The 23867-nt window shown below is 41.0% G+C and overlaps 1 protein-coding gene across 2 annotated transcripts in view; it reads left to right on the forward strand.

The window, feature by feature from the left end:
• The first annotated feature begins 10653 nt into the window (after positions 1 to 10653).
• MANBA (mannosidase beta) overlaps positions 10654 to 23867 on the forward strand; it is a 65669-nt gene continuing 52455 nt past the window's right edge. Inside the window, exons 1-3 of one of the 2 annotated variants that reach the window (XM_065404603.1) lie at positions 10654 to 10904; positions 21879 to 21973; positions 22479 to 22584. In XM_065404603.1, coding sequence (XP_065260675.1) covers positions 10710 to 10904; positions 21879 to 21973; positions 22479 to 22584 — 396 coding nt within the window. In that variant the 5' untranslated portion in view covers positions 10654 to 10709. Of the gene's footprint in view, positions 10905 to 12848; positions 13035 to 21878; positions 21974 to 22478; positions 22585 to 23867 lie in introns of those variants that run through there. The other variant, XM_065404604.1, reaches the window with a different exon arrangement.

The raw sequence follows: 23867 nt of genomic DNA on the forward strand, positions 1-23867 counted from the left end.
TGTATTCTGTAAACATATACTCAAGGTGCAATAAAATTAAATGAAATATTGGCCGAATATTGTCATTTAAAAAAAATCTAAACTTAGACTGAAGCTGGTTCATCCTGGTGTTTAGTGAAGATTTTAACAAAGACCAAAACACACAATCAAAATTTAAATATGAAGGGCCAGATGCAGCTGCTGTAAATCAGCAGAGCTTAATTAAAACTAGTGTTGCTATGGCAACTTAGCCCAGCTGTGCCTCTGGCCCAAAATGTGTTAGAACTGAATTGGCTAAAACAAACTGAGGTTCAGTGGCTATGTAAATGTTAGCAAGTTTTTTAGTGCTAAAATAAAAGGGAGAATTCTGTGTAACACCTTCAGTAGGGTTGGCTAATGTCAAATGTTTTTCTATTGTTTCTCTAAGGCAGCCTTTGCCATTTCAGCTAATTGCTCTCCTATCAGTGGGAAAACAGTGGTCTTCTACACCACTGGTCTCCAAAGTGGGGTGCGCAAGAGGATCCTTCGGGGTGCACGGCAGGAGGTGCGCCATCGGAGCAGCGCCGCTTTCCCCCCCCCCCCCCCCTTCGGCAGTTCAGCCGGGAGTCGGAGCAGCTTTTTTTTTTTTTTTTTTTTTTTCCCCTTTGCTTCAACTGAAAGAGGTTTAGAATGGAAGTGTCTTCCCAAATTTTATTATTGTATATGCTAGAACAGCAATACACTTGTGTCTTTTCTTAGGCATGTGACTATGTAAAAGGGTGTCTTTTTTTTTTTTTTTTTTGTAGTGCTATTAGTGTACTAAGTGCATTACACATAATTCTAGCTATTTCATGGCTTTAAGAGCTTGACCAATGTTTTACTGTTTAATAACATATGGCTAAGAGCCAATAAGTCTGTTCCCTCAGCTCCTTTCTATGTATGAGAAATTTGCACCAGTGTAATTACATTGATGTGATATGCAATTTACTGGATTAACTTTCACTATTATAAACACCACACTACATTGATGCACTACGTCCACATTAGGGGGTTGCAGCAGACTAACTTACACCAGTGCAAATTTCTTAAATGTAGGCAGGATTTTAGTCTGGTCTAATTTGTAACTGGAACTTTAATGGTAACTAAATATACGTCTACATCACAAATTGAGGTGTAATTACTAGTATGGCTGTCTGTCATATCAGTCAATGACATCATGGCATCACATGTATTCTCATGTGGCTGTATAGTCTGGTCCATAAGGAGCAAGACTGCGAACAGATATAACACAGGAATGTGCATGTTCTCACTGAAGACTTGACATGACACTTGACCCTTTTTTGAATCAATTTTTTTGTCTGTTTTCCTCAAAGTTTTGCAACCTTTATTGATGATTGCTCGCATAGAGATGGTAGTTGAATTTATTTCCGTCCCACACATTTATGAATTTTGAATTGCTCATGATTGTTAGTGCTATTTTTTTATTATTATTATTTAGGAGTGAGCTTATAAAGACTTACATAGACTTTGAAAACAACCATAAGACAAAAGTGTAGGGCCGAAATCTGAGATTTGATATTTTGCTTATGATGCCCCAGTATGAAGCTCTATACCAGTGAGGCAATTAACAATGCTCTTGCTTAAAATTAATCTTCATTTGTTTCCTAATTTTGCTCCTAACATCCTCTTAGGAGGAAATTCACTGTCATAAAGCCTGAAATGCATTCTCTATGCCTACCTCTCCCTGAGTCCAGAGCTAAGTTGTGGTATTTCAGTGCAGTCCTAAAGCCTTTGTATGCCAGCCCATAGTTTGGCCTCTTCACATGGACACTTTGGCTGTGGCTCTTCACCCTTCTGGTACAATCAACCATGAATTGGAAGGCTTGCCTACCTTAGGGATCTCTGCACAGATGTAGCCACACTGGTGCAACCCCCACAGTGTAGATGTAGTTAGCCAGCGATCCCTCTAAGTTTGAGAATGATTGTCTTCTAAGAAATGATAGCCAATTATCGCTGGTGGATCTGCAGGTGGCTAATGAGACCCATCTGGAATCCACAGAACTTATCACAGTTGGAGCAGACATTTCCTGGTGGAATGGGTGGATATGGACTGTTGAGTTAGGCTGCGGCACATTCATTCCTTTCCCGTTTCTCTGTTTCTTGTTGTTGTCTCCCTTGGGTCTTGAAATGGTGGAATCCTTGCCACAAGGTCCTTCTCCATTTTAATCAGTGAAAGGCTTGGGTTTCCCATAAATTTATATCGATGTTGCACTTCTTGGTTGGCTTAGAGGGTGGCATTGAAGTGCTTTTTTGCCCTCCCCTCGTCCGTTGGCCTTGGCTCAACTACGAGAAAATGACCTGCTTCGGGAATCAATTTGTCTGGCATTTGAGAACGTGACCAGCCCAACAGAGTTGGTGGCAGATGATCATAGCTTCCATGCTGGAAGTTTTGGCTTGGCACAGAACGCTGATGTTGGTGCATCAGTCATCTGACTTGATTTGGAAGATCTTGTGGAGGCACAGTTGATGGTATCATTCAAGAGCCTTGAGCTGCCTTCTGCATGCAACCCAGGTTTTGGCACCATACAGTAGAGCAGGGATAACAGACAGATACACGTGAAGCCTGGTTTGGTTCTTGATGTCACGAGTCTCAAAGATATGTTTTCTCAAGCCTCCAAAAGCTGCACTAGTGCATTGGAATCGGTGTTGAATCTTCTCGTCAATGTTGACTATTGGCAACAGCTGCTGAGGCAGGAGAAGTGCTCGACGTTCTCCAAGGTCTCTTTTTTGGTCTTGATTGTGGGAGCAGGATCTTGGGGATTTGGAGCCTGTCGATGGAGAATTTTAGTCTTCTTGGTGTTGGGTGTGAGGCCTAGTTGGTTGTAGGCCTCAACTGTTTTTTGAAGATCTTCTTCCGAGTGGGAGCACAGTTGTCTACATATTGCAGTTTAGTGACTGATTTAGTAATAGTGTTTGTCTTGGACTGGAGATGACTGACGTTAAAGAGCTTGCCATCTGTATTGGATGTCAAGTCTGGAGGGAAGCTTGTCAGTGATGAGGAGGAGGATGACACCAAAGAAGATGGTGAAGAAGGTTGGAGCGATGACGCAGCTTTGCTTTATTTCTGTCTTAACTAGGAATGGGTCCATTTCAGATCCATTGCTGATGACCATCATGGATATGTTGTCATGGAGGAGTCAGAGGACGGCAACAAATTTTGGTAGGCATCCAAATTTTAGGAGAATTTGCCACAGAGCCTCATGGTTGATGGAGTCAATTGCTTTCATGAGGTTGATAAAGGCCATGTATTAAGTTTCTCGATAAGGCCCTGCCATAAAAGCCAGGTTTGGTTGGGTCTTTGAGAATCTCGATGTTGATCTTTCATCTGGCTGATTTCTTCTGCATTCATGTTTTGAAGCAAGTTTGATGGAAGTAATTGAGTGGATGAGGTGATAGTCTGTCCAACAATCGTCAGCATAAGTAATCACTTTTGTGATATAGACATCTTCAGTCATGAGCACAGACAATAACATAGTCGATCAGATGCCAATGCTTGGATAGGGTTTTTTCCCATGATGTCTTGTACTTGTTCTTTTGGTTCTTTTGGAACATAGTGTTCCTTCTTATTTAGATTGTGTTCTGCGGATTTGGGAAGGAGAAATATTCCATTGGAATTGGTCTTGCCCACTCTTTCCTTTCCAATCATGCCATTCCAAAGCTCTAAGTCATGTCCAACTCTTGTGTTAAAATCAGCAAGGAGTATAAACTTGTCCTCTTTGAAGATGGAGGAGAGAATCTGGTCAAGGTTGGCATAGAATCCTTCTTTGGTTTTGTCATCAGCATCAAGAGTTGGAGTGATGCTGAGTGTTGCATGCTGGTTCTTGGCAAATTTAAGGCAGAGAGTCATGAGTTGTTCATTGTTGCTAACTGGTAGTTCTGAGAGTTGGTTTATTATTTCGCTTTTGATGGGGAAACCAATACCGTGGATTTGTCATTCATCATCGCCTGCTCCTGTCCAGAAAAAGGTGTAACCACCACCTTGTTCCTTTAGCTGTCCTTTCCTACATGTCGGGTCTCGCTCAGTGCAGCAATGTTGATGTTATATCCCCTGAGTTCTCTGGCCACAATCACTGTTCTGTGCTCTGACTGGTTACTATTTGGATTGTCCATCAGGGTTTGAATGTTCCAGGTTCTAAATTTCATTGTTCAGTTTTGAGCACAGTTAGATAATCCCTCTGAACGTTGTTATCCAGTCGGGGTAGGCAAGGCAGACTGTTTAGGGCACCTTTTGTTGCCCCTTCCCCATGTGGGATGTGCAGTGGGTCCTAAAAAGGGCAGCTCAGTTGCTGTTGCAGCTGCCGAGTTGCACTCCTGCCTTTGTCCAAATGCAGAAACAACCATCTAACAGCCGCTGCCTGCATGCCAGTCCGTGACTAGGAGCTTCTGGTCATCGCTGCCTACTCCAGTTGCCACTCGCCATTCACCATAGGACTTGCAGCCTTCAAAACTGTTGAGAGAAATTTTTCATCCTCTTGAGCTGCCGTTGAGGATGTGGGGATGGAGGGTCAGATCGCTGTTCGTCTGGAAACTCATCTTTCACCTTGACGCGTTGGGTGATCGTACCAGGAATGCAAGACTCCTGACTGCACTGCTCTCAGGATTATGGGAACACTCAAGCTACGTCCAGGTCACGATCCTCCAGGGCAGAGTATAGATGATATACTGCATTGGTGTAAATTGGGGCTTCCTTCAGTATGATGGAACTGAGGTAAGTCAAAGTCAAATCAGTGCATGTTGCACTTTACAGCACTGCAGCACATTATCATGGGAGTTTGCACCAGTGCTGCCACAGCTATACAAAAATCCCTAAGGTAGACAAGCCCCCTGTACCAGGGTGAATTTTTTCCCCTTTCTAACATTCATGATCCGGAAGGAGTCTACAGCATGTTAATGATAACAATAGAGATTGCTCTGGAAAAAAAGATCTTGGCTCAAATTCTGCTATGTTAATCCATTGTCAGTGGAATTATTCTGAATGTATTTCAGTGTAACAGAGAGCAGAGTTCTGCCTGTGGGCTTTTTGTCTCAGAATTGATGAGGAATATCTATTGACCTAAAGTCTCATAAAACTGACATTGTAAAATCCAAAATTTGTGGCATTATAGGAAAGGATGGAGCAGGAAACAAAAGAGAAAACTGCATTAGTTCAAAAGATCCTTTTTCTATAGGTACAGAAGTTTGTAGTTTTATCTTTAAACTCTTATGGCACAGTAAAAACTATTTGAAGAAAAAAATCTGAGGCATGTTTTAACTTCGTTATAAGCCTTGAACAAGGAAATAGCATGTTCTCAGCATAATTAATTACAGCAGTGTATTTTCTTTGTGCAGCTTTAGCCTGTCATTAGGAAGGAAAAAAAAAAAGACAAAACACGGAAGTACAGTAAACATCTTGAAATGCAATTTCCTTCTTACCGGGAACAACTACCACATGACTTGCTAAACAACTTCAAAACAAAACAAAAACCTTGCAGTTGTACTGGAATGTAGTCAAAACTCAGTTTCCTGTAAACTCTGCTTCAGCGTAGAAATAATATCCAATAGGATCTCTTTGAAGCAACATTGCCTTGTTTCAATATTTTTAATTTTGTGAATTTAGTACATAGGGAAAATGTTGGTCCTGAAGTCACCCCCCCTGTACCCCAACCCTCTACCTGAGCCCCCTCCTACACTCCAAGCCCCTCGACCCCACCCCTGCCACAGGAATTTTATGTGCACCAATATGGAGGTGATGTGTGACACACCACCTCCATATTGGTGCACATAACGAAATTCATTGCGCAGCAGTGTTCCCTCTAATTTTTCCCACACATGTGAAGACTTACTTCCACTATTCATCTTTAGAACAAGGTAAGCTTGGGCAGAGGCAGAACATGCTTTCTATACCATCAATGTATCTGGCCTTGTATGTTTAATCTCTAGAAATAAGTACTCATTTAAGACCAGATCCTGCAAGGAGCTTGCGCCAATGAATTGGCCCTCTTGCTGAGATTGCTGAAAGGGTTGTTGCGATAGCCTTTTCAGAAATGTGGATTCCTGACCAGTGGGAACTGGATTGTGACCATCAGAATTATTGCACATAGGTCACTGAACAACCATTAGAGGATAACTTTTAGACATTAGTGACCCGGGCTGGATCTGAAACAGCAGGTTAGAGGTGAAAAGCTCTACATCCCATTACCAAACCCATGAGCTGCATAGTCCCTTACCATTTCAGTTGATACACTTTTTACAAGGGAACACACACAATGCACATGTTTGCTAAGATGTGGCTGAATCCACATGTTCATTTCCTTCAAGCTCTGGAGTGACTTGAAATGATAACTAAAGAGGATTCAGTATGGCTTGTATCTCATAGTCTAGCAAGATCTCTGATTCAGATATCCTCACTCATGTTGGGTAACCCCTTATTCGGCAACTGGCTGGCCAGAAGGGGGTTGTTCTGAAAGTGACATAAGGAGCTTTGTCTAGATTGGTATTTCTCAACTGGTGGCATCCCCCAGTAAATCAGGGGTCTTTTGAGGTATTGAGAATTTTATTACAATCTAAAGCAAAGAGAATTTTGCTCCATTGCTCCTGCGCACCCATAACCTTCAAGATCAAGTATTCTCTGTTGACCTCTCAAAATATACATACAAATAAATTATATATGGTTATCACTGATACATTTGTTCTCCTATTTTTATATTAAGTGAAAGGGGATTGCAAAACTTGTTGACTTCCAATAAAGGGGAGCCAACCTGAAAAGGTTGAGAAACTCTGCAGTAGACTAAGATGTAAAGGTATGTTGTTTGCTAATGCATTCTAACATGTTCTGTCTAGCATAAACAATGCAGCATACACTTTAACATATGTGTTGAGTTAACATTGGTTGAGTTAAAGGCAGAGTGCTAAAGGAATTCTACAGTGTTCCTAGCTCTTTCTCACCTGCACTTCACTTAAACTCAATAATCTTGCATAGCAGCTGCAACATGTTGCCACTTGACAGTCAGACTGGCCTTACTTCATTTCAGCATTTGCTTGACTTGAATTCATAAGGATAAAGAACTGTATTATAATGTATAGTCATTATTAGTATTTTTATTAACTATTCAGTGTCCAAAGGTATGCTAGGAGATTTATGGACATAAAAACACGTTCTCTTCCCTGAAGAGTTTACAGTCTATATTTTAGACAATAAACAAGTGTGAGAAACATATTGGGGTGAGACTGAAGGAACGGAGGACAAAGATAATGTCATGCTGTTCATAAATTCCAATTCAAGAAGGGACCATTGTGATCATCTGGTCTGTATAACACAGGCCATTGAACTTTCTCCAAAAATAATTCCTAAAGCATATCTTTTAGAAAAACATCCAATCTTGATTTTAAAATTCAGTGATGGAGAATCTATCATGAACCTTAACCATTGGAACAACTTTCCAATTACTCTCACTGCTAACAAATTTTAAGTCTTACTTCCAGTCTGAATTTGTCTAGCTTCTAGTTCCAGCCATTGGATCGTGTTTTACCTTTCTCTGCTAGATTGAAGAGCCCTTTATTATTTGTTCCCCATGTAGGTACTCATAGACTGTAATGAAGTCACCCCTTCTCCTTGTTAGACTCAAAGAGCTCAGTCCATTTAGCTTATTATAAATCATGTCTTTTCTCTGAACCGTCTCCAATTTATCAATATCCTTCCTGAATTGTGGACCCCAGAACTGGAAACAGTATTTCAGTAGCAGTCACAACAGTGACAAATACAGAGGTAAAATAACGCCTCTACTCCTACGTGAGATTCCAGTTTATGCATCCAAGGATTGCATTAGCTCTTTTGGCCACAGTGTCACATTGGAGCTTCTGTTCAGCTGATTATCCACCTCTGCCCCCCAAAACTTTTTCAGTCACTGCTTCCCAGGATAGAGTCACCTTCCTGTAAGTATGGACTACATTTTTCTCCTAGATATATAAATTTATATTTAGCCATATTAAAATACATATTGTTTGCTTGCACCCAGCTTATCAAGTGATTCAGATTGATCTGTATCAGTGACCTGTCTTCTTCATTATTTACCACTCCCCAAATTTTTGTCATCTGCAAACTTAATCTGGGATGATTTTGTTTTCTTCCAGGTCGTTGATAAAAATGTTAAATAGTGTAGGGCCAAGAACAGATCCTGGTGGGACCCCACTAGAAACACACCTGCTCAATGATGATTCTCAGGTCTCAAAATGTAATTGTAAACAATCTGTTAAACAGCTTTTAATTCATTTAATGTGTGACATGTTAATTTTTGTATCATTCTAGTTTTTTAATCAAAATGGCATGTGGTATCAAGTCAAATGCCTTATAGAAGTCTACGTCTATTATGTCAACACTATTACTTTTAGAAGCCAAACTTGTAACCTCAGGGGGAAAAAAATCAGCTTAGTTTCACAGGATCTATTTTCCATAAACTGATTGGTATTAATTATATCACCTGCCTTCAATTCTTTATTATTTGAGTCCCATATCAGCTGCTTCATTATCTTGTCCAGGATCAATGTCAGACTGACAGACCTATAATTACCTAAATCATCCCCTTTTAAAATATTGCCACAGTATTGGCTTTCTTTCGGTCTTCTGGAATTTCCCCAATATTCTAAGACTTACTGCAAATCATCTTTAACAGTCTAGAGAGTTCTCCAGCCAGCTCTTTTAAAACTCTTAGATACAAGTTATCTGGATCTGCTGATTTTTAAAATGTCTAACTTTAGTAGCTGCTGTTTAATAGCCTCATGAGCTACTAGTGGAATGGAAAGAGTATTATCCTATGATATGACTACATCATCTGTTTTTCCCCAAATATGGAACAGAAATATTTATTGAACATGTCTGCCTTTTCTGCATTATTGATAATTTTACCATTTTAGTCTAGTAATGGACCCAATACCATTATTAGGATTCTTTTTGTTCATAATATACTTAATGTCCTTATTGTTCTTAACTCTGATGGCCACAGATTTGTCCCTTTGCTTCCCGTATCAATTTTCTACAAGTCCTAGCTTCTGATTTATATTCATTACTATCAGCTTTCCTTTTCTTCCATTTATTATTTTTATTTTATTTTATTATTGTTGTCTTCACTATCCCTCTAAACCAGGTGTTCTCAAACTGGATGTCGGGACCCCTCAGGGGGTCACAAGCTGTCAACCTCCACTCCAAACCCCACTTTGCCTCCAGCATTTATAATGATGTTGAATATAAATTTAAAAACACTTTTTTATATAAGGGGGAGGTTGCACTCAGAGGCTTGCTATGTGAAAGGGGTCACCAGTAAAAAAAGTTGGAGAGCCACTGCTCTAAACCAGGTCTGTTTTTTTTGTTTTTTGTTTTTTAACCAATATGGCCTTCTTCATCAATTGTGGCGTTTGGGGTATCTAGTAAAGTGTTACTGATAATTGGGAATTGTTTATTCACATTTTTCTGTTTAAATTTTCCCTCACAGCTGATATGACTCATAATTGTTTTCAGGTTTGTGAAATGGACCTTTTTAAAGCACTGGGTATATACAGATATAGATATATTTATATGTATGTATGTCACTGCTCTGGACTTTATTCTGTTTGCACATTATAAATGTGATCAAGTCATGATCATTTGTACTTGTTACCATTAATTTTTAGTTCTGCGATCAGTTCCTCTTTATCGGTCAAGACGAAGTCTAATATAGAATTCCCCCATGTTGGATGCAACATTTTTGAGTTAGGAAATTTTCATCTATAATATTTAGAAATTTCAAGGATGCTTTACCACTGGCACTATGAGACCTTCAGCATCTGTCACTCAAATTGAAGTCCCCCATGATCAGGCAGCTTTTATTCCTCCACATTATATATGTAGGTGTGTAAGGCTCCTTTGGGGGGGGGGGGAAGGGGTCTTTGCATGTCTTGTAGGTTCCACATATATGCACATGAAACCACCTTTATATGCATCTACATCAACTTTTAAAAATACAATTTAACTTGTCTGTTCTGATTATACTTTTTCAAAATGGTGTGTGTGTACATATGCCTCCATTAAAAGCACTTGCTAATTTTTTTAGTTTTTAAACACTTCTAACCTCCCTTCTTGCTCTTCATAATGTTTTATTAAATAGGCAGTCCTGAGGCAGCCAAGTGCCTGCCTCATAAAGACTCCAACCAGTGTGATTATGGAACAAAAAAATAGAACTTGTGGACTAGGGCTCCCACAGATCAACATGTACTCTGGCACAGGAAAATAATTACACTAATTTTAATCAACTAAAAGTATATTTTGAAAAGCACTGGAAACCCTAATCTAAAATTTTCTGTGTACGCTGAAACTAGCACCTTCAATTTCATTTTCAGCTGTGTTTTAGAAGGAAGTCATTGTCAGCTCAAAAATTGGCAGTTTGGGGGGGGGGGGGGGGGAAAGCTTTCTAGCCTGATTACAGCTGAGTGCATACACTGAGAAAGTTTTTCCTTTAAGTTGCTAATATCTCTGTGGAGCAGCTTTGGTCTGAGTCATGGCTACTACAGAAATACAGCAGCCTGAGCAGGAGGTGATTACAACCAACCAAAGAGTTTTTAGGATCCAAGAGCCTTTTGTGTATTTGTACACTTTGAAAGGGGTTATGTGGAATTTAAACCATATTTTTCACTTATTGTGGCTTTGTCCATATGAGGATCTCGGGGAGCACAGTAAACTTGTCATGATGTGCATCTTCCTGGTTCAGAGGACCAGTGCAAATCCCTCTGCACCACTGATGTTATTGGCTCGGATTCACAATTGCCTGTGGCCTTTCTATACCAGTTTGGTGTTGCCCACGCAGGGGACCATAAGACCATGCAAGGGACCATTTGCCTGCCATGGAAGAGGAGGACAGGGGGTCAGGGACAGGCCAGAGGTGAGAAAAGAAGCTTGTATGCCTTGGTAATTCTGTGCCCTTGCAGGGGTCCACAGGGGTCACTGAAGCAGGAGCACAAGTTAGGGCAGCTCTTAAGACTAAAGTAACCTAGCTCAGGAGCCAAACTATCTAGATGCCCCTAAAAAAGTGAGGCTCAAGTTACCTACTATTGCTGCCTGTGCTAGTTCATTTGTCCTATTTTCAAATGGGGAAAATGCAGACAGAGGTCAGTAAGATCACAAAGGAAGCCTGTGTAAGTTACCAAGGTTATCAGGCTCACGTAACGGGGCTGAGAATAAGACCCAGATCTCTTGGCTCAAGATTATCCCTTCCTTCCCTTTTACAAATGTATAAATCTAATAATGCATTACTTTGTAAAACAAACCATTCTGTTAATTATGCTTCACCAGGAACCTCAGCTTTATCTTAATTTCACAGCTTTTTCAATTCTTTTAAAGCAAAATTCAGGCTGGATAGAGAACATCAGGCAAAGGCATATGCTCCTTCGTAGGGAAAAAATATTCCAGCTGAACAAAATTTGACAAAAACAGGGTGGAGAAGAGAACCAAGGCCCTATAAAGTCTATGTAAACTGATCAACAGTGAATTTCACCTGCCCTAGTGTTTCCCACCTCCAATGCTTTGTTTGGTAACTTACAAATTCCTCGTAATTTTCTATAGTCTTAACTAATTTAAATTTTGTGTCTTCTGCAAATTTTGCTACCTGACTATTGACTCCCTTTTCTAGACTTCTGTTAAATGTATTGAACAATACTGAGCTGACTACGGAAACATGGGAGATACTGCTGTTACTTTTTTCCCCCACAGAGCAAAACTGATCATTTGTTCCTACTTTAATTTTCTATTAGTTTCTGATCCATGACCCTTCCACTCCTACATGTTTATGATTCTATCTAACCTTGCACTATGACAGTTTAGTTTCTGTAACTGTTTATTGTGATGGACTTTGTGAAAGGCCTTTTGAAAGTCTATATAAATTATATCAACTATTGTGTTAAAGAATTATAGTAAAGAGAGAGAGAGAGAGATGGCTTTCTGTTGGAAAAGCTGTGGTGGTTTGTCCTTTATTGATTTATTTCCATTTATAATTATTGTTTCAACCACTATCCCGGGTATAAAAGTAAGGTTGACTGGCCTGTAATGCCTAGGATAATCCTTAGCTTCTTTTTCAACAAAGGTTCAAACCCCCAACGCTTATGGTATTTTAATGAGACTGTATAGTACGAAACTCAGCCGCTTAATCTTAAATTCTGCCCCTCCCCCCCAAAAAAAACTGCTGCGTGTAACCCATTTGTTACTCTTAGTCAACACTCCCAAAACTCTCAGCTTGAGAGCCTGAAAGGGGGAGGTTAGAGACAGATCAGCGCTGAGCAGCAGGCCCTGAAGGGAGGGAACTGCTTTGCTAGGCTGTGTGCATATTTCCAACTGCCCCCAGTTGTAACCTCCCAACTCTGCCACAAGCTGCGGGGCATCATTTGCTCCTAACCGTGTCTCGGAGTAAAACACACAGGGCGCTAGGAGGGCGAGGAATGCAGCCTGGCTGCCATGCCCAGTGCATTAACCCAACTCATCCTAGTGAATGCCAGGAAGGCGTCTCCTCGCTCCCCTCCCCGGCGCTGCGCGTGGCCAGCGGCAGTGGCTCTTCTGCACGCGGGCCCCAACGGGCTGTGCGGAAGACGGGCCGGGGGAAGACTCTCGCCTATCGCTCCCGGGTGCAGCGGCCTGCAGAGGCGGCGCAGGCGCCCTGCTCCCAGCGGAGTGCACCGCGCTGCCGCCGAGCCGAGAGCTGCGGGGGCTGCAGGGAGAAGGCGGAGACCGGCTGTGGCTGCAGCACTAAGCCCCTTACCCCGCGGGCTTCGGAGCCCTATGCCCCCTCCGGCGAGCCCGGGGTCCCGGCTAGTGGCGGCTCGCGGTAGCTTCCGGGATGCTGCTGCTTCTGCTGCTTGCTGCCTGTTGGGGGCGGGGGGCGCTGTCTGGCAGCCCCCCAGGCCCGGCGGTGCACAGCCTGCGAGGGGGCTGGTGGCTGGGCAACGGGAACGGCTCGGTGGTGCTGAAAGGGGATGTGCCTGGCTGCGTTCACACGGCCTTACTGCGCCAGGGCCTCATCCAGGTACTGATGCACGCCGGGCTACGGCTCTCTCCTCGCAGGGGCCCGGCCTGGGGGGTAGGCTACTGCAGAATTTTGATAGCATGCATAGATTTGTAGTATTGTAGAAGAGGCAAGTCCTGGCTTTCATGTTGTACCATGAAATACTTCACTACTTTTAGAGAATTGTTCATATCAAAAGATTTTCAGAGTTTTTCCAACTTGTATTTTTGTATCCTTTCCTGCTTCTTTTGGCTTTCAGGTTTGGGAGAACTCCTTTCCTGTAACAATGAGTTCCAATTCTTGTTCTATAAATCAGTGGCAAAACTCCCTTTTCATCCATTCAGAGCAGAAGCAGACCCAGTGTCACTACCAATCCACATGGTTTTTGTTTGGGGTTAATCTGGCCTCTTTCACCCAAATGGGGGTTTATAATTGATAGACTCTTATCTCTGCTGGTGCGGCCAGATGTTGCAATAATGCTTTGAATAAGTCCTTTAAGGGCAATGGAAGATATGACCAGTGGGTTGAGTCACACATGTTGTAATGGAAGACTCAAACGTTTAACTATCCTTTTAGAAATAAGGAAGTGTGGTCACTAATTTAACTGAATTGCTGTAAATGGGCCAATAATTTCACTTTTGAACGGGAGCCGGGCATTTGGGGTTTAGGCCAAGCTCATGCAGAAGGGCAGAACCCCTGTGCCTTGGTGGAGCCCTGTTGACTTCAGTCAGCCTTCAGGGTCAGTTAGCCTACAGCCTTAGGGCTTGTCTACTCACAGATTTGCATGGGTTTAGTTGAACTTGTGAAAAACCTTATGTGGGCATTTAAAATGGCTTATTTTGGTTGGGGGAGAGGGGAAACCTTTGAGCCATCTAGCAGAAGTGGAACTCAGCTGCTTGTGATGTGATCTATTCATTGTGGCCAGCAATGTTAAAAAAAAAAAAAAAAAAAAATTTACAAGGGACAGTTCTCCAAATATGTGTAAGGTCTGGGTAACACCAGGTGAGGGGAAAAAATTGGGTGATTGTGACATTTATTGGTGCTTAGTACCTCTAAAAATCAGGGCACCTTTTTTTAAGGTGTCCAAACATGGACTTAAGAGCTTAACTTTAGGCACCTAAATTTGAAAATACTTGGCCTTGGATAATTTTTCTTTCTTTTATTCCTCCCTCCCCCAGAGTTGATGTCCTCTGTCATCATACTTAAAGAGAATAGTCAGCCAAATATCTTTTAGGTCTTATTCAACCAAGCAAAATGTATCAGCATGTAACTTATGCATGAAAGCTTTATGCTAGCAATGGTGATCCTCTATTATGTATACTCCAAATATTATATGATGCCATTTCTGCTGGCAGGTGACTCCTACAGAATTCTTGGCACTGATGAACAGGGCTCTTGTAGCCAGATTTTTTTACTAGCCATTTGCCTTTACATGGGGTCTCTGTTTTGTTATATTAGCTGCTTCTCTGATTTGTAGAGCACTGTAGTGCAGAGAATTCCATAAATATCTGAGCTCAAGAGTCTATTTGTCACAAGTGATGCTTGTGCAGTTCTGAAAATGAAATCTGTTTTTACCAGCAACTTAATTACCAGTTTGTCTAAATTGTTGCAATTGACATTTTCTCATAAGCTGATATTTTTCAGAGCCACTCAAAGAACAACCATGTCATCCATCAGGTGGTACTATTATTAGTTATTATTTATATTACTGTAACGCCTAGGAGCCCTAGTCATGGATCAGGATCCCATTGTGCTAGGCATTAAATCGCATTCATTGAGGAAAATAATTGGCTAATATAAATGTACAGTTTTCTCTTCAGATGTTTACTGCAGAGTGTGGGTTGAAACTGTCCTGATAAATTAAAGAACCAGAGTGAAACTGACTAGTACTGAAGGTTCTATACATTCAAATAGATTTTAATTGGTACTGTAGGTCCCTTTTACTAGAGGGGCCTCTGAACTTTCTTGGGAGTGTTCCAGTTGGGAAGATCCAGTGTGCTGCAATCTAGCCTTAGCGACTACAACTCCCCCAGGTTGTGCAGGGAACGGGGAGGGCTCCATTTTTGGGGAGAGAAGCCAGATTGTTGGTGTGGAGCTCTGTCTGTACCAGGAGCTGCTGCTGGGAAGCCAGAAGCTGCTGTGGAGAGCCTGCTGGGGCTTTGATCAACCAGGGAGCATCAGAGGTGGTTGGTGGCTTCACTGGAGCCAGGGCAGAGACTATTGCTGTGCCTAGAGCTGACTGAGGTGGGCCTGCAGTGAAGGAACTGTGAGTAACCCCCACTCTTGTTTGGGAAAGTACTTGCAAGGGAAGGGGCACAGCAGAGAGACTGAGTCTGAGGAGAGGCAGAGTGATTTTTCCCGTCAAGCCAGGACTCAGAGCTGCTGACATTTGGTGGGGCCAACTCCAATTGTCAGAGGGGGTGTGCAGCTTGTTGCCTTGGCTGGACTGATACGCAGAACCAACAGAGTGCTGTCTCCAGCTGCCCATCTCCAAGTGCGCCCATGCAATCATCTAGGACTCTGAAATCCAGAGGAGTGTACGCTCTGGTGTGGGGTAAATGGTGGCAGTGTAAATGCCAGTTAGATAAGTTTAATTTATTACTGTATATTATAATTGGTAATTGATTTTATTAATCTGCCCCCTGTGCATTTAAATTAGTAGTGATATTTAATCTTCATCGGTTATACCCTGTTTCTTTAAGTTGTTAAGTAAAGGTGTGTTAAATCTAATTTAAGTATATTGGATGTATATTATTTATAATTGGTATTTTTGAGTTAGACCCATGCCACAGATTATTATTACTATTTGAAGGGGTTTATTCCGGGAGGTTCCCAAGGTACACCATTGAGTGTGTACAGGGGCCAGCCAGGTGGAGGCACTGCCAATTTTAAATTCCTTTAGGAGTAAAGGGATTGCAGCAGAGGGGTGGATAAAGGATTCCCACCTATCCAACATCACCACTGGGATACTCAGGATCTCCTTTAATGTCAACAACATCAGGTGCCCAGACACACAGGTCAGTGTTGCCTGCTCCCGAGAAATCCAGGGAGGAAAGGGAGGTTTACAGTATTTAGACATGAAAAGATTAAATATCACTGCTCTATACAACCTCTTTTAATTAATGTCTTGTGAATGGTTATGGAGTTGCAGTAGATGGAGAGATGTATTAGTAGCCTTTAAAATAGAGTATAAAAACAATATTCAACAGCATATATTGATATTTTTGTCAGCTTCACAACTTGTCTTATAAAAACATGTCTTTCTATTCTGTAGCTTTTGGCTTAGTATTCAACGGAAACACCTCTTATGAATAAGGTGATATTCAGTTAAATGACTTGTCTGAATAAGCACTGAAAACATGAATGGCTTAAGGGTGAATTTACAAAACTAGTATTCCAAGAATACAATCTCTTCATTACTACCATGAGTGAAAATTCACATGAAGCTGTAAATATGTGAAAATGGGCTTTTGGAAAAATGTATAGGTGTTCTGACTGCATTAGTTTCACAGAAATTAAAGTATCTCTGGGTGTAGATAAATATTCTAGCAATGTGACTTCCATTGTTTCAGAAGGTATTGAAAATGAGAACACCTTGAAGTTGGATATAGTGACAATTCACTATTGCAAAATGGGTTTATATAATGTGAACATGCAAAGCAGTTTCAAATTGCATCATAGCAAAACTATTGCAATAGAAAAGACACCTACTTCTGTTTTTTTATTATTATTAATGTTTAAATCACAAGGAATATATAATGAAATACAAGAATTGTATTATAGGAAGGAGTCAAAAATCAGTGTAGCCATCTGGAGGAGACAAGCAATAGAAAGTATATAGTAGTCATTTTTGCTTTCTTAGGGCCTCAGCCAAATCCCAATCCAGTTTACTTCAAAGAGCATGGGATCAGGCTCGCACTCAACAATAATTAGAAAGATAGGATTTAAAGTATGCTTAAAGGTGGGTTTTATTCTGTCAACTGTATTGTAAAGATCTGTCAAAAGTGGGAGGGGGCAGAAGATTAGAGCCTATATTCTGCTTCTATAATAAAGACAAGCTATGAGATTTTGTCTATTTCCTAGACTTAAAGGTGACCTGCAAAGGAAAAAAAATGGCTTTGTGCCCCCTTTTATTCTTTATAATGTATAAAGAAGGCTTAATTTCCACCCCTTCCTCACCCCCCAAAAGCAAACCCCTGGGTTTTTCCTACTTGTTTGTTACATTTGAAGTTCAGATACCGTCTAACCTGGAAGGTTCTACGATGGCTAAAGAGTTAGTGAAATGATGGCCTTCCAGGACTTGAGCGCAGTTGAGAGGGGAAGGGATTTTTAGTCATACTGTTTAAAACTGTTTGATTTTTGTGAACACCTTCTTCACTTACTATTAAACATTCTGGAGAAAAGGTGTCACTCAACACCTTCAATAATGTGTCAGAGCTAACAATATACGTGCTGTGAGACCCCCAGGATGTCCTCCAGGAGATTGTAGTATGACAAGACAACATTCCTGTTAGTTCCAAAGTAACACAAAACAAAACAAACCACACCCTCAAAAAACTAAGTAGCAAAAATTCAAACGAACAAAAAATCTTCTGGGTTCAAAATCAGTTTAAAAAAAAAATTCACAGATCATCTTTAAGAAACATGAGGAAGCCTAGAAATTTATTGGATATGGATGTGGTTGGTGGAATCAAATGAAAAGAACTTTCTGACATTGCACAAAGCTCTCCAGCCAAAGGCCAGGCAACAAAATTACTACACCTCTACCCCGATATAACGCTGTCCTTGGGAGCCAAAAAATCTTACCGCGTTATAGGTGAAACCGCATTATATCGAACTTGCTTTGATCCACCGGAGTGCGCAGCCCCGCCCCACCCGGAGCGCTGCTTTACCGCGTTATATCCAAATTCGTGTTATATCGGGTCACATTATATCGGGGTAGAGGTGTATAACCACTAGGAAATGGAACACCAACTCACTTCAGATAAGATGCTGTAGAGTCATCCAATGGTAGCAATGTTTGGTCACTATCAAGTGGAGCTAGATTCAGACTAGTGTTCTAGAGTTGATGGCTCTGGAAACAGAACCCGACAAGTTCCTTACTGTGGGTTTTCTCAGGCCTAGGACGTGATGATATAATCAACCAAAGCAATGGGGCAGGATTGATCATTGAAAGAAGTTTTGGATGAATGTATGAATAAAATAATCTTGAGCTAGTAATTGCTATTGTGGGCAGACAACTGAACAAAACTGCAGCATGTTTAACAATGTAGAAAGTGGCATTGATGGCATCAGGCTTCAGATTACACAGACACACACACAGACAGACACACACAGACACACACAGACACACCATGAAAAAGTCTGGTCATCGGTGTACTACACACATGCTCTTGCAGTTGAAGGGATCATTGCCATCTACTTTTGGCCCAAGCTTTATTTTTTGTTAAAGGTTTTACAAAAGCTAATAATAGAAATAGCTTCCTGAAATGTAAACCAAATAAAATTAACACCAGACTATTCAGATATAAACATCCTCTTGTGTGTCTGCAACTAGATCTGAGTAATTAATACATAATTTGTGCTGAATTGAGCCTCAAATGTTTGTGAGCCTTTTGCAATTTTCTTGAATGTATTTGTTTAAAATTATTTGCTTACATGAATTATTATTGATCTTAAGATTGTTCACTTGCAGTTTGTTGTATTTGAAATCCAAAATGTGATGTGTTGGTTAGTTATGATTGAGTGTGTAGGTCATGTGGTATTTTTCCATACTCAGGTTGGCTGAGCATAACTCTTACATCAGATTTTGAGTGTGATTGCTTGTGTTTATACATAGAATTATAGAAATCATAGGAAGGGATCTTGTGAGGTCATCAAGCCCAGTCCCCCTGTGCAGAGGCAGGAGCAAGTAAACCTAGACCATCCCTGATAGGGTTTTTTTTCCAACCTGTTCTTGAAAACTCCAAAGATTTTCAGACCTTATTTGTGAATGTTTTCTGATCTCTGCTTTAAACTCTTTGTTCCTATGAGCATTCCTGCCAGGAAACTCCATCACTAAAATAGTAATAGAAAGTGAATACGAAGAGATGTGAATACAGGCACAATTTTGAATTCACTGTTTTTTATTTGAGGGAATGTTTGCGGGAAAACGTTTTGAGCTACCTGCAAAGCAGCATTGTGTTGATAATAAACAAAACCGACTAGTTTAGTTTTAGTCAATAAACTGAGAAGTGCAGAAAGACAACAAACTGCTTAATTGACAAATAGCTTGAAGGTCTGATCACCCTCTCCTGTAGAAATACCCATGGGAAGAGTCTTTGCCAAACTGTTCTGGGAATACTAGATTTTCTCCCTTCCACTCAAATAAACATACATAAATAAGGATTTGCCCTCTGTCCCTGAACCCACAGAGCCCCAGAATCTTCAGGAGGCCAGGGGTATCTATGTGGATGTTTCTGCACCAGCTGTGAAGCACTTGCCATCTTCTAACTCCCAATCTGTGTGGCTCCTCTTGCACTGTTTTGCCAGCACTTCCTCTTCCTGGAGTCTCCCTCAAGAGGATGGAGTGGGGGCCACAAACCAACTACATCTTTTTTTGGATAACACTTTTCAGGTGCCAAGTAGGTCTTTGGGGGAGGAAAGTAATGCACAAACTCCCTGTCCCATCCTGTCTTCCTCCAGCTTTCTGCTTCAGCGGTCCCAGGTCCAAATATTGGAGAGGGCGTTCCCTATGCACATTTATTTCAAGGAAGTGACCAGACTCTAGGGTTTTGAAATGTTTTTAGAATGTTAAATGTTGTCAGTGCACAGGTAAGGAGGTAGTTTTGTGTGTGTCATATTATTTTAACTTGGTGTTGCTCCTTTAAAGATGACAAAGTGATGAATAACAGAATAGAGCACTCCAAATCGGATGTGGTTAAGGTGTAATAGTCTCCCTCAAAAGCTTGCTTGCTGATCTTTCACATTTGAGAGCAGTAAGACATGACCCTTGGGCACATGAACAGGCATCCTTCTCAGCCTGAGCCAGATTGTGATCAGAGATGTGCTCCAGGAGAAGGCCTCCACACTTGTATGGCCTGCACGAGGGCCAGTCACAGTAGCAGTTCCTGCTTGCTGCTTACTCTCCCTGGCAAACAAATTGCCTGAGAGGGGGTAGCAAGGAGGCAGGGCCATGCCCTACCCTCTGCACAAGCCCATGAAGTAGCGTATGTGCTGCTGGGGAGCTCCAGAAGAGAATATATTACTTGAGACATATCCTCTCTTGGTGTTCCCTCAGGCGGTGGACTCTCTTCTTTGCCCTACACACGACTGTGTGTAAATCACACAATCTAGCCTTATATGTTGTAAAAGGAATCCAAGATACCAGAAGAGCCCCTTCAAAGAAATCTGAGTGCAGAAGGACTATTAATATTGATACTAATATACAAGATGAGAAAACTTGAGTTGCAGCAAGGAAAATAAAAGGACTGACCAAATTTTCTTTCTCCCAGTTTGAATCTGGACAGTCAAGCCCCAGGAATAACTCTTAACATTCTAGAAAGCTTCTAATGTTACGTAGTGAATCTTGATGCCTCTGTGCTCTTTCCAGCTAAGCTTTCGGTAAAGCACATCAGCAGAATCTACAGCTATTTGTTTTAGGAAACCAATTCAGCTGAGAAATTGCTGGAGAAAGATGAGATGCTGTCTCAGCAGGTGTCTCTGATATACACACTGAACTGTCTGACATAAACATCTTTCTCATGTTCATACACCACAGTGAGACTTTTTATTAGCTGGGTTCCACTCTTGCAACTCTTACACTAGTTCATGTGGGTAGTCCCACAGACTTCAGTGGGGCTAGCTGCAGGATTGGGCCCTTAGTATATCATTGTTACTATTATTTCTACAGGGCCGTTGTTGTGCGTAGTGTTTACTGACAAGTAGAGGACCAGGCACCTGGCTCTGCACTACCATCTACATCTGTGCAAAGGCGGGGGGGGGGGGTAAATGCTGCAAAGAGTCAGACTTCCTCACTGACACTCACTTTTTCCAGGTGTAAGTGGCTGCACAAGGTGCAAGGCAGTGGAGTATCCGGTCCACACACCTGCCCTGAGTTGTTTGCAGTCTAGGTGAGGTATGAAGTGACGCAACATAAGGAAAGGAACATCAAGGGAAAGGGAGTGGGAATGAGTTGTAAGGAATGTGCTTATAATTCTTGAGTGAGCAGTATGACTAAAAGGAAAATAGCACATTTGTTGTAATTACAGTGAGGTTCTCACATAACTGTCTTTTGGGGGGAAGAACATTGGTAGACATTTTAATTTTACTCAACCAACCAAAATGTGTTTCCACTTTTCCCTCCCAAATATAACAATGTAATATATTCCTATCATATCAGGAGTGATTGGTGTGGATTTCTGGGGATGTTGCTGTTTAAAACCATACAGGTTTGTTCACTATAGTTTCTAGAGGTTTGAAGAATCTATTTCCCTGGCCCTTATCATCTTGTCTGTTCTCTATCCTCTGTCATTATGGACGTGGTTCTGCTGCTCTCTCTCTCCTTTCGAATTGCTACCTCTGTTGAATTCTTTCTGTTTTCAGCCCAGCATAATAAGGGCCAAATCCTGCTCCCCTTACTTCTAAACCTGAGTACAGCAAGCGGGATTTGACCTATATACAGTTAATGTCAAAATGTTCTAAAGCTGTTGCTTTCACATATCACTTCAGAAGTGGAAGAAATATCTGTCCTCCTAAAGCTAATCAAAATAAGATAATTGGATTGTGCACTTGCAGAATATCTGAAAGAAAATGACTCACCTACTAGATAACAGTATTCATTTTATTTGTGTAACACCGCAATGTTTTTTGTTCATTTATCAATAGGATCCTTACTATAGGTTTAATGACCTGACCTACAGATGGATCTCCTTGGATAACTGGACTTACAGCAGGACATTCAAAAGCCCTTTTGATGTCAGGTACGCAATAAGAATAGTTTTATGTTATCTTCCATACAGAAATGCTTGTTGTTAAGCAGTCAGCCCCAAATCCACCTATTACTTTCAGATGTAATAAACCAAATTCTGTAATGGGATATAAGCTTCAAGCAGCCTGTTGCTAAATGTCACTTAGTGGGTTTCTTTTTTTTTTTTTTTCTTCAAGATTTTTTTTCCCATTGTCAAAAAATGGTGTACAAGTTGCCAACTGCTGAAGTGTAATAATAAAGCTGATAGGAAGCAAGCAGCCACACATCTGATATCTATTGAACATGGGATGTTGTGCTGTATTGCGAGTCTGATCCATGTCAGCTGTCATTTTAATTTGAAATGATAAAGATGGCTACACTGAGGAAAGTATTTTTGTAACCCATTGAAACAGCTGCTATTCAGGATACTGGGGACATAGATTTCAGTATTGATTCTCTCATGTGTAGTTAATTCAAAGTACCCTAATAATTTTACATTCCTGTGTCATCATTCATAGCAAATGGCAGAAAGTGAATTTGGTTTTCGAGGGAGTAGATACAGTAGCGCAAATCCTGATCAATAATGTCATTGTTGGGAGAACGGACAACATGTTCAACAGATATGTGAGTAATGCTGGTATTTCTAAAGGCAATTCTACAGTTGTCTCAAAGCACTTTTCTGCCAAGCAGTTCGTACCTAGACAAGTACACAGTAATACCCCCAATGTGTTCAGTCCAGAGTAAAATGTAATGGACTAGACTTGATAATATGTCATGGGGTTTGAAATGTCTTTATCTGAGAACCATACAGAAAGCCACCTCAGTGCTGGGAAGGGGAGGTGCATTGGCTTCCCAGTGGGAGCAGGATCAGGCCTAGAGAAGAACATTTCATGTTGTAATCTAGAAGAAGTATGGCAAGAGGAACAGTTTACCTAATAATATAAGTCGTGCTTCTTGGGAACTGCCACAGCTCTAAGAAAACTGAAGCTGAAATTAGTTATATTAGCTGGAAATCTGCTTACTAATTGGTATTAGAATGCTGCTGCTTTACATGTGAATGCTGACGTGTAAATGCATGCAGTGTAAAGCTTACTTATAAATGTTTGTATGCAGTTTCTTTCTTTAGTTCTTTCATTCTAATATAGTATCTAATTCCCAGGCCTTTTGATGCCATTGTGTTGTCTCTTTGGTCCTAGTCTGTATCAGTATGACAAGATCAGGTACTGAATAGTCACAGTCCCATTTTAGGATTGCCATAATCATACAAAATAATTTTGTAGATTTCAATTATAAGATTGTGTTGGGTGCTATACAAACACTTAGTAAAATACAGTCCCTGCTCCAAAGAGCTTACAGTATAAATAGACAAAACAGACAAAGACTGTGAGAAAGGGAAAGCCCATATCCATTTTATAGATGGGAAACTGAGCCACACAGAGATCCTTAGTTTCTTCATGTCTCAACATTTACCTTCATGGCTTTAGAGAAAAGAGGGTCTTATGGCTGAGGCGCAGACCTGCAGACTCAGGAGATCTGGATTCTGTTCTTGGCTTTTCCCCAGACCTGCATGACCTGGAACAAATCAAATAGCCTTTTTGTGCCTCGGTTCCCCACCTGTGACATAGGAATATTAATTCTTCTCTCTTTCACAGGTTTATTGTGAAGTTTTAGTTAATGTTGGAAGGTGTCAAAAACAGTTTACAGATGGAAGATGCTGTAGAATTGCAACATATTATTATTCAGTATTTATTTCTGGATCTTCATTTTGGTAGGCCACTAGTAGCATCTGCTTTGTGAAGTGACTGCGTAAAGTAGAATTGAACAGACTAGGACAGAGCCAAGGATTGCAAGACTCTGGCAGTTACTCTATTCAGTGGCTCCATTTGTAAAACACTTTAGTGGTAAAT

This window comes from Emys orbicularis, chromosome 5 (genome assembly GCF_028017835.1).
Source record: "Emys orbicularis isolate rEmyOrb1 chromosome 5, rEmyOrb1.hap1, whole genome shotgun sequence".
Lineage (NCBI taxonomy): Eukaryota > Metazoa > Chordata > Testudines > Emydidae > Emys > Emys orbicularis.